The 12246-nt window shown below is 36.5% G+C and overlaps 1 protein-coding gene across 3 annotated transcripts in view; it reads left to right on the top strand.

Annotated features, from left to right (window-relative positions):
- Positions 1-12246, top strand: part of LOC129740461 (diacylglycerol kinase theta) — a 102554-nt gene that overhangs the window by 71316 nt on the left and 18992 nt on the right. For all 3 annotated transcript variants that reach the window (XM_055732145.1, XM_055732144.1, XM_055732146.1), the window contains 3 exons: positions 10680-10971; positions 11043-11199; positions 11263-11370. In XM_055732145.1, coding sequence (XP_055588120.1) covers positions 10680-10971; positions 11043-11199; positions 11263-11370 — 557 coding nt within the window. The remainder of the gene's footprint in view (positions 1-10679; positions 10972-11042; positions 11200-11262; positions 11371-12246) is intronic.

Below are 12246 nucleotides of genomic sequence, written 5' to 3'. Positions count from 1 at the left end.
ACCCTCCAAAGCTGTTCGGGTCAATATGACCCGAAGCCCACATTTCAAACATCTTTATCATCATTCCGATATACTGATGAACTGGTAATTTTTACAGACCAAGTATGTTCTATGAAAATAATAATCAAATTAACGCCAAAATATTAAAATTTGAGTTTTGAAAATCGGTTCATAAGGAAATAAAATACAGCTAAGCAAAGCCAAAATTGGATGTCGTTTTTTGAAAGTAAGATTTTTTTCTACCGGATGATCTGTGATAGCGGTCAAAATTTTCATTAGACCCCAGTATATCTATACATTGTCGGATAGATGGATTCTTGACGATTTCAAACATCAATGAAACAGTTAAATACAGAAAAGCTGTCAGAAGTTATGAGTATTTTAAAAATAAAATTGATTTTTCGGACTTTTTTCTTTCTGAACCAGTTTCTGGTAACCTGGTAGAACATATCGACTCTATTTTGAAATGTTGAGTTATTAGAATAAATTACCTACACAATGAATATAATAACATAAAAATCGGTTAACATTTACAGCCAGGAGAACGAAATCAAACTACAACTAAAATTTCCCAGAAACGGATATTTTGCGAACGGCTTTGGAAGGTTAAATATCCGGGCAAACCGGGATAAACGCAGGCAGTCTGGCAACCTTAAATAATGGCAAAGCATCGATGTGCTAACGCAACTACTTCACTAGAATCGGTATAAAATTTCCTTACTTTTCAATACAATTTTGTAGTAACAATTTTAAACAATGGTATTTAAACAATCTGCAAAATTGAAGATTGGCAAAAAAATCGAAACACAGTTATCAAAAAATTGGTTCAAATATACTGAATTTCATATTTTAAGAAACTAGTGATGTCAAATTACGTCAACTTGGCATTCTGCTTTCCGAAATTCTTCTACTGGGACTGGAACAACTATGACGGTTTATTGGTTGAAAAGTACAGTTGTTACACCAATTTCTAGATATTTTTGTAGTCATGATCCAAAATAAAATAAAAAATATACATCCATACATTGATATCTTCATATACTAAACTTAGCTCATAACTTGAGCTTACAAATGCACAAATTTTTAGCATTCGATACATCCTATTTCTGGGACATATTTTAACGATTTTTTTCCTTCGACTTGAATTTACGGAAAATTATTGTAGCAGTATGTTGTCTAATCATCATATTTCGTTTCAAAAGTTGTAAATATATAAAAGATCGATTCAAATGTCAAATTGACACTCTAAATAGAACTCGAAAAAGATTTTTTTTCGTCTGGTCTCGCAGGCAGCTTCCAGAAAAAAGGGAATGATGCAAAATTTCAAGATTTCCTGAATTCATCAAGGGGCTCAGAAGAAAATAAATCTTTTTGCGATGCGTCTGAAAATTTTTACAAGCCATCAAACTTCCAAGAGTGTCAAATTAACACTCCAGACCGGTTGAGGATTGAAACCAATTGACTCTTCTGCAACAACGGAAAAAAATCAGATTTATTAGAAGATAATTTATGGGCGCTGAATTTTAAATCCTGGTTAGGAAATCCATTTTTTGCTTCGAATTCGTCTATAACTATGAGTTTTCCACTTTCAATTCTGTTTTTAAACTCTGAGACTTCCAAGTTCTGAATTCGGATTCGGATTACTAGATTCAATTGTGATTCTTAACACTAGAAAGACCGCACAAGTCAAAATGACTGGTTGGACACTTTGTTTGTTGGATATCTTTTAGATACTTCGCTTTAAAAATTCGCAAAAAATACGACTTTTCATGAATTTTGAATCTCTACAAATCTGTGTATTTTTTATTTCACTAGCTATTTTAATAAGCGAGAAAAATTTCGCCAAGGACTTGGACTTGGACCGTCACCATTCAAAATGGCTGGTAAAATTCACGACCCTATAACTCAAACAAGATAACAAATTTTCGCTTGCTTTTGGTTTCATTTGCAATCTACATTTAAAACAATGAGCCCTAGTTGTTTTATGGTGGGCAGGAGTGAGTCATTCGTTATGAAATTATTGATTTTCGATGCGAAATCATGAAGATGTGTTGAAAAAGTTCTCGGATTGGCCGCTGTGTGCTTCAAGCACTTGACTCCCAATTTTTTTGGTCTGTTTTGTTGCTCAACTATAATAAAACTTTCTGTCGAAATTTGACGAAAATTCATCAAGATTGTTAGATTTAATACATTTCCATTCGAGAAATTGAGTGATTTTAGGTGATAAATATGTTTTATACCAGGCATGTCAAACTCGTTAAGGTGTGCGGGCCGCATTATAAATTTTCTATGACGTAGAGGGCCGCAGCCAAAATCAGTTAGAAAACTTAACATATTAGTTTCGCGGAGATTGGATACAATACAATGGAATATAGTTATAATTAAACTTGGAATGCTTTTAATATTTAACATTCTTTTATTATAATGCATCTATTGTCCTGATGCTTGACATCTTTTCTGAGTAACAGACTTACTGACTTATTTGTAACTGACACTTTCATTATTGGTCATAAATTTTTATCAGATAATCTCGAACGAAGAGGAGTTTTTGTAGCTTTTATTATGGAAAAAAACTGCTCACATAGATAGATACTTGCAAACATAGCAAGAATTTTGGCAACAAATTTCCGTAACTCAACGCAGCGTTCAGGCAAATAGCTTTAAAATTTTGGTACAGCCACTTCAATGTATTTCGCTTTTAATAATGAATCGCACCGCAGCTCTATCATCTCTAGTTGCAAATTATCAGCAACATTTTCAGGAGCAAACGAAAATGGAGATACAAACAACGAAAATTCTTGCTCGTATGAATAAAAGTCACGAAAACGGCTTTTGTATGCATCTTGTAAGGATTCTAGGGGAAGTACGTATTTACCAAATGATGTTTTCTTTGGAAGTTTGGTTGATCCATAACCGTAACTTCGCTTGAAAATTTTTTACATCGTCACATGAAGCTATGATATTTTGTTCTTATCCTTGAAGTTTTATGTTCAAATCTTGCAGGTGGCCAGTGAGATCAACGGCAAATGCCAAATCTTGAACCCAGTCGTCTTCTTGAAAATGTTCAACAGGTTCACCTTTCATTTCAAAAAATAATATTATTTCCTCTCGTAGCAAGAAAGCCAGCGTACGTCTGTGTAGTAGGAAACACAATCGAATTCATGTCTTATGTCTTCCAAAAATGTCGAAAATTGGCGATGCTTCAAGCCACGGGCACGGGAACAGATAAAATTTATAATATCTGAAACTGGGTTAAGCACATGTTGGAACTTTTATTGCATTAAGTTGAAAACGTTACATTTAACTTTAGTTTTTTGCAGTGATATGTTACATTAAAATCAGTGGGGTTTTTTTTTGTCACAATTTAAGACGGGGCTACGCGGGCCGCATTGACCAAGGCCGCAGGCTGCATGCGGCCCGCAAACCCCCAGTTTGACATGCCTGTTTTATACTAAACTAGTATGAGTAAAATACTTGTGTACTCATTTATTCAAATTTGAAGACATAAGCTATGAACAGGGGTGCCAGGTGGTTTCGTCAAAAATCAGGACAACGCTAAGTTAAAAATCACGATTTTTCAGGACATCTCTTGATTTATGAAAATTATAAGGATTTCTACTTAGATTGCATAAATAAAGGTGTAATACAGGTGCTGTAAACGCCTTGATTTATGCAACAACAATACGCAGCTTGTTGGCTGGCCAGTAGTTCATATCGATAAATACCATTCAAATATCATCTGAACCGAAAATTACCATCTGTTTAATGGGATTAACTATTCTATAACCTATTTATTCGAATTTCTCATAGTTTAACGACAAATTCGATCATATTTACGAGGTTTTTATGAAAATCAGGACATTTTAGGAACAAATTTTCAAAAATCAGGACAACTCGAGGATTTTGAAAAATCAGGACGGTCTCTCGAAAATCAGGACAAATCCTGATAAATCAGGACACCTGGCAGCTCTGGCTATGAATCTGAATAATTTAAATGATATTTCAACATGGGTGCACGGAATAGCAGCAAATTCGCCTTTGTGAATTATATAGAGTGAAATAGTTTTCAACTTGCTTTAGAACACAAAATATTATTGAGTCGAATATGATAGGTATTTGAAATGCAATATTGGACAGTAGAAAAACAATTTAGGAAAAACAAATCAACGTAAAATTTAGCAATGTAAATTCATTATTTTTATTTTCACTGTTTTCCGTCGCATAACATAACTTGATGCACATTATTCCTAAAATTCACTTGGTCCGTGGTAACCATTCTCCAATTTCTTGAATGTTGATCAACTCTCAGACAAATAAACGATTGCAAAAACCTGTTTTTTAATAATAAATAAATAAATTTAATATTTCAAGATATAATTGAAATATTTCTTTTCCAGGAATGAAAAAAAACGGAACTACAAATAAAAATCGTTATTTAAATCGTTATGTCTCAACATGAAAAACATGGTTTCGACTTTGGTTTAGTTAAGATTTGTCAAAATGCTTTTTAAAAATTTGCAAAAAGTGCAATATTTGATGAAAATGCAGTGAATCCGTGCACCCATAGTGAAAAATCATGTATATAGCACAAATGTTCTTTCGCATCTATAAAAGCCTTTGCCCTTTATTCTTTACCTTAAGCATGCAAAAAAGTTGATTTTGGATCAATGGCGGTGAATCCGTGCACACATGGTAAATTGCTCTACTTATAGAAAAACTATGCTTTAAAACCTACAATATCAGGTATAATTTATAAGCAACATGTTGAAAAACTTCAGAGGGATGGGTGCTAGAAAATATCTACTACGACAAAATTGAAGTGAAACCGTGCACCCATGGTCAATACCCATAAACATTTAACATGATTTTCTGATAAGATTGATAATGTGTTTGATTTTTTTGAAAATAATTTGAAATAATCATTTTATGACATACACGCATTCGTCACCTATACCAAAATGAGGTGATTCCGTGCACCCATGGTGAAAAAATATTTCCATTTTATAATAAAAATATTACAGAACAAGTAACAAAATAATATCAGAAGAAAAAAAAACAAAATCATATGTAATAGAACAATTCCCATTTTGACTGGTCACGGTCCAAATCCAAATAGTTATATTCAATTTGACGGTGCTTCTAGTGTTAATACTGGTTCTGATTCCAAGTTCAATTCTGAAATGGGATTCTGGACTCTTACATAACGAAATATGATTCTGGATTCACATTCTGATATCTTAGTTTGATTTTTTATTATAAATTCTTATGGTGAATCCTGAGTTTTGAATTCAGAATCCTGAACTATGAATTCTAATTCTGTGTTCTGATTTTAAACTCTGATTTTGAATTCTGATGCTGAACGCTGATTTCTGAATTCTGATTAAGATAAGATAAGATAAGATAAGATAAGAGCAAAATCATTTCAAATGGACAAAAATGGAAGACTTTCTATCATGTCCGATGAAAACTGACTTCAGACGACATTTTAAACGATCTTTTCACTATGCTGTTGGAATTGCGATTCGCAACACCATTGTAAACGACTTAGAATATCATTTCTGATACGATTTTATGTTTGCTGAGTCATACCACAAAAAAGCGAAAAATCTATAAACTAAAAAAACATTCAATTTGAAGTTGCTGTACAATAAGACATTTAAAAATACATACCTAAACCTTATGTTTTGCAACATTGACCCACACTTAACACAACAATTCGAAAACCCTTTCCCACCACCGAACAAACACGAAACAAGCATGAAGTAGTACTTATTCTTACACAGATTCTTTTTGGGGGAATGTGGCTTACAAAATTCACTTCGTTTTCAAAATTTCAAAATTCAAGCTCATTTTTATTTCCTTTTGATGATTTTCTAGAACACTGAACATTCCTTCGAACTGAATTCGCCACTGATATAACAAATTAAACGCAGTAACGTTGTAAATGTGTGAAGTTAAAGTTGAGTTGAGCATCGCATACTGAACGGATGATGAACTTGATGTTAATTTTATGTGCGTGTTGGGTACTGCCATTCTAAGCATATATCGGAGAATATCGTGCAACTAAAGGGGTGCAAATAAGTTGTCGAATGTATTCACAGATGCATGTTTCCGAAAGTTTGAGTGAAAACTGACTGAAATAATTTTGATGTTTAGAATATTTCATTTGTTTTTCAAATTATGGAAATATCAACGCTCATCTCGTTTGATATATGCTTAGAATCGCAATTCTTCAACATGGTAATTTACGTGTTTAGAATGATGTTTTCGTTATCGATGTCCATGTAAATGTGTGTAAAAATGAAATCATTTCCAATACTTAAAACAACTTTTGAATTTCCCCAATCAAAAAATTCCTCATCAGTGATCAGCGATATCTGAATTCATATTTTGAATTCTGAATTGATGTCCATTTCCCGGCCATTCCAACGTTCCCGGAAATCGGAAAATCTGATGATTCTTTTTCCACGAATTCCCAGTGGAAAAAAAAGTGTTAAAAACTCTACCACAAACAAAACCATACCAACATGATATTTTTAAATTTTTGTTTTATCCTAATCCTCAAAAATTCAATTTGCAATTATGAAACCGTTGTTTTTTAATTGTTAAAAATTTGTTTTCCCTATTTCAAAAGTACGCCTCAATGGTCAAGTGGTTAGCGTCGTAAGATTCATTTGAAGTTTGAATTCGATTCCCATCTCGGAAATGGGTGTAAAATGTTAATCTTAAATTGTCCACGTTTATTTAGTCTCTAAAGGCTAGAGTTTAATTTTTTTTAAAGACACAGACCGTCTTAAAGCTAAAAAAAACATTTAAAACAATGATTCGTTGTAGATTTTTATTTTTAACACTGGATTTCGGGATAATTTTTGAATTCATTGTGTTAGCCATTGTTTAGAATAATTAATCAATTTTGGTCGGGTTAGGGACGAATGACTCCTGGTGAGTTAAAAATCCCTCAAAAAAAAAATTAGGTCAAGTAAATAAATTTTTTAGGTTTGGTAATTCCCGGTGTTTTTCAATCATTACCAGGATGCGTGGATTTCCGGGATGGAAACTCTATTCTGAATATGGATTCCGATCTTGATTCCTGTATTAAAAACAAGAGTTTTAATTTCTATTCCATGATATCAGAGTGTTAGTCTGCACCCGGTTAGGGACTTCAACTCTAAATTTTTAATCACCGTTTGAATTCTGATTTTTGGTTCGGAACTCAGATTACGAATCTTGATAACAAATATTCATCCTGCATTTGCAATTGAAATTCAGATTCTGATTATGAATTTCAGTTTAAAATCTGACATTGAACTTCAAAACTGATACACGAGTTTAATTTTTTCACTTTTAATCGTTCTCATTGCAAAAATGGTTTTAAAAAAGCATGAGACTTGCGACCTGAGACCCGAGACCGGAATCTCTAGACCTGAGACTTGAGGCCTTAGACTTAAGTCCTATGACCCGAGATATGAGACCTGAGATATAAAACATGAAATCTGAGACTCGAGACTTGATACCTGGGACCAGGGCCCTGAGATGGAGATCTCAGACCTGAAACAAGAGCATGACACATCGAACCTAAGACGTGGGACATGAATCGTGAGATTTGAGACTTGTTCGTGAGACGTGAGACCTGAGACGTGGTGAAACGGAAGATGTGAGAAGTGAGCAAAGCTCGAAAAATACAGAAAACGGGTCGAGAGAAAAAACTCTCTTCTTCATCTCCTTCGTCAGTCGATTAAATGAACTCAGTTCGGAGAGGATCAGCCTCAAGTCGGGGGACTGGCATGGAGAGAGAAGATACGCCAATGATCACGCAAGTTGTGCAGCAAATGATTGAATTTGATGTTAATTGTGGCTGATTGTGCGGGAAAATGAGTAAATTTGTTTTAAAACGCAAGACGAGACTGTCAAAACACGGGGTAGCAAAAGCAACCTTTTATTTCAAATTACAAATTCAGAAAAATTGGATTCATGAGATATTCGACTTTTCGATTTTTTCCATCTGAAGATTCGATTAGGGTAAAGCGCTTTAAATTCTGCTTTTTCTCAAGATATTGTTTTCAAAACTAGAAAGAATGAAGAAGAATATTAGGATTTAATACACTTGTCATGGAGTGCTTTCCTACAAGCTAGCTACAGATTCATGACTATTACTAGATGTACACCCAAAATTCAGCCTTTACTCCAATCATGAGTTCCCGATATTTCAACGTTATTGGCATAAGATGTGAACGCGAGCGGCTATGATTCAATTCGTGACTGCCTGCAATATTTAACCTCCCCGCGCAACCGCATTGCGTATGACTTAGGTTTGCCAGATTTTTTTCCAGCACGTATCCGGGCCGGACAAACCTGACACTAAAGGGTGATTATTTAAAAAATCAAATTAAATTTATTTTCCAAGTTTAATTAGTATAACATTCAGGAAATATATTCAGTTAGGCTTCCGCTTTTCCAAATCCGAATTGCCGGGCCTTACGCTTAACCCCTGCCATCAGATTTTGTTCAGCCACCTTGTCCACCTTCTTCGCCGCAGAAAGCCAGTTTACCTTGAACTGCTGCTCGTCCTTAGCAATTTTTTTGGTCTTCTTTAGGTTCCGCTTGACAATAGACCAGTATTGGGCGGAGCTCTGGCGTGTTGGGAGGGTTCTTGTCCTTGGGAACCACCTGCACGTTGTGCGCGGCGTACCACTCCATGGCCTTTTTACCGTAATGGCAAGATGCCAAATCCGGCCAAAACAGTACGGAACAACCGTGTTTCTTCAGGAAAGGCAGAAGACGTTTATTCAAACACTCTTTCACGTAAATTTCTTGGTTGACAGTCCCGGAAGCTATGAAAATGCTGCTTTTCAAGCCACAGATACATATGGCTTGCCAAACCAAATATTTCTTCGCTAACTTTGACAGTTTCATGTGCTTGAAAATGTCTGCTACCTTTCTCCTTCCTTTTGCCGTATAAAACTCCTGTCCCGGAAGCTGCTTGTAGTCGGCTTTGACGTAGGTTTCGTCGTCCATTACCACGCAGTCAAACTTCGTCAGCATCGTCGTGTACAGCCTCCGGGATCGCGCTTTGGCCGTCGTATTTTGTTTATCATCGCGATTTGGAGTCACTTCCTTCTTGTAAGTCGATAGTCCGGCTCGTTTTTTGGCTCGATGCACGGTTGTAGACGATACACCCAGCTTATTTACGGCATCTCGGAGAGAGAGGTCAGGGTTTCGCTTGAAACTACCGGCAACTCTCTTTGTCGCCTCAGCGGCTTCCGGTTTTCGATTTCCTCCCGATCCAGACTTCCTGGCTGTCGACAAACGTTCCCAGAACACTTTAATTACATTCGTAACGGTTGATTTGGCAACTTTGAGCGATTTTGCCAGCTTTGCGTGCAAGTAGCTCGGATTTTCGCGATGCGCGAGCAAAATTTTGATGCGCTGCTCTTCTTCCTTGGACGGCATTTTGACAACTGAAGAGTGAATTAAAAAAAAAAATAGGAGCAACATTCTACACACACATACCTTCAAAATGAGGGGTGTTCAGGTTTTTTAAATGCAAAATTTAAAAAAAAAATACGTCAAGTTGATATTGATCAAATTTTGACCGTATCACCCTTTATTGCGTGTTTTGTCTGAATAGCAATTTAACATACATCTTCGAAGCATTTGCCATTATTAATAGGCTTCAAACACTTCTCAATTTATAATTAATAATTTCTTATCATATCCTGTGATCTTAAACTATGGACGTTTTGAATTTTCATTGTTTCTAAGAACAATTTTTGTCCTGACCTAAAATTCTGGAATTGTCTGGAAGATATGTTAAAAGTCTGAAAGTCTAGAAACCTGAAAAAATATCTGGCAGAAGTTCAAAACAGACAAAATCCGAAAGTGATGTCAAACTGTGCATTAGATTTGTCTGGAGAAGGGAATTCTCCTCATCAGCGGATGTGAATGCTCTCGCTCACTCTTATGTGTTGACGATCTCACTCTTGATTTCAGTGCGATTTATCTCTCTTCGGGGAGCCGACGAAAAAAATAGCACTCTCTTTCACTGAGCAAGCCGATCTGAGGAGTTTTGCCGTCCATGGGCCTTGCCCTTAATAAAGAGATTCATTTGAATTTAAAAAAATGTAAAAGAGGGAGATAAGGGCGATTCCACAATGTGTGCCTTAAAATATGAGAGCGATTGTGGCAAATCATCGCGGAGCACGCATCTCCAAGGAAATCTCTCGTGTACCTTTCTCTGATTACTCTCTAATTTTCGTTGTATAGGCTAGCCAACACAGACAGGCTGCCAGTGGATGAATGTGAAGAGATGCAATGAGGGGCATCTCTTTATAAAAATTAAGCCTACAAGTGAGGTGTCTTTTTAGATTCGATCTGGTGGGGTGACTTATCTCATTGAAACGCGAAAACCTATAAACAATCTGTTGAATCAATAAGGTTGACGGAACCCATAAATTGATCTAAATGTATGAATTACATTTCAAATTTTCATCAAAATGACAATTCCAAACGAATGTAAACGGTCTAAACGAATGTCCACAGCTCCCGCTCAAACTTTTTCTCTCCGGTGTAATGAAACCGAGTGCCTGCATCCCAAATGCTTGCAATGATTGTCGTTCTCGGCAAGCACTAGTGAACTGGTGATAATGAAACGACTTTTTTTTCTGTATCTTCAATCTCAGTCGTCGGAGCAACCCAGAGCGAGGACAACTCCCAGATCTTCGTGATGAACAACTACTTCGGCATCGGCATCGATGCCGATCTGTGCTTGGATTTCCACAACGCCCGCGAGGAAAACCCGAACAAGTTCAACTCCCGGCTGCACAACAAGGGTGTATACGTGAAGATGGGCCTACGCAAGATGGTCGGCCGGAAGATGTGCAAGGATCTGCACAAGGAGCTGCGGCTGGAGGTCGATGGCAAGGTGGTGGATCTGCCCCCGGTCGAGGGTATCATCATCCTGAACATCCTGAGGTAAGCCACCATTCTGAAAACCTAGGTTACGGAGTATATCGAGGATTTTTTTTAAATGTTTTTTTTTTCAGTTGGGGATCCGGTGCAAACCCATGGGGCCCGGAGAAGGAGGATCAGTTCAGTAAACCGAATCATTGGGACGGGATGCTTGAGGTCGTCGGAGTAACCGGAGTGGTACATCTCGGTCAGATACAGTCCGGTCTGAGATCTGCGATGCGAATAGCACAGGTAAAATTCAAAATGGTTATTTTGCGGGTAAATTCAGCTAAACTCACCTCGTTTCACTTTTAGGGCGGTCACATAAAAATTCACCTACACACAGATATACCAGTTCAGGTCGACGGAGAACCATGGGTTCAAAGTCCGGGAGATGTGGTAGTACTGAAATCAGCTCTCAAGGTCAGTTTTTTATCTGGATTAAAGTTGATTTATTCTTAACCTTTAAATTCTTTTCAAATGTTATGAGTTTTTGCATGCATCGCCTTTCGTACTATTTTGATCGATTAGAATAGACATTGTTCATAACTATCCATAGACATAAGGTTAATTTGCACGTATAGAAGGTATACTCAAACACTGCGCGAGCTTTGGGGATGGCATCACATACACTGAACCAAACAGCATGTTTTTCTGAAGATTATCTCCCACATAATAATTAAGTTGATGAGCACCTAACGTCAGGGTAGCCCAACGTGCTGATCAATGTAACACCTTTATCAGGGCTTCATTATCTGCTTTCCAAAACTTCAGTTAGCTGTCCTTTTTATTTCAACAAAAAAATATCCGTAACTAGCAAACCTCGATTCCCTAAAACATAACTCTTTTCCCCAGTACTTTTCCATTGAAAATTGTTGTTATTTTCCTGACCCCTAACCAATAGCTTACTGTTGCTGTACCTGTTCCACCCTTTTTTTTTCAAAACGCACACTGAAAAAAAACCCTCAAACTAGTCATGAAAAGCCTTTTCATCGGAAAAAGTTGAGTTTCCAAACAGAGAACTGCAAGCGCTCCCTGGGGACCAACTGTTGAGAAAAGGGAGGAGAGAAAACAACAAACTAAACTCGCGATAAGTTCCCACTAAGTAGATTGCTTGCTGTGTTGCCTATGCCGGTAGTTGTTGTTGCATAGAGCGGATGGCTGAACCCCTATTTTTTGTCCCAGTCTTGATACATTGCTTTTGGAAGAGTCGAAGAAGTTGAGCATAAGAAATAATTGTGGGTTAAACTTGCGTTTGATTTGTTTTACATACCTTGGTTTCCTACAATTTATTTTGCA

The sequence above is a fragment of the Uranotaenia lowii genome, chromosome 1 (genome assembly GCF_029784155.1).
Source record: "Uranotaenia lowii strain MFRU-FL chromosome 1, ASM2978415v1, whole genome shotgun sequence".
Classification (NCBI taxonomy): Eukaryota; Metazoa; Arthropoda; class Insecta; order Diptera; family Culicidae; genus Uranotaenia; species Uranotaenia lowii.
Note: the sequence above shows the minus strand (reverse complement) of the source record. Positions and strands in the feature narration are given on the sequence as shown.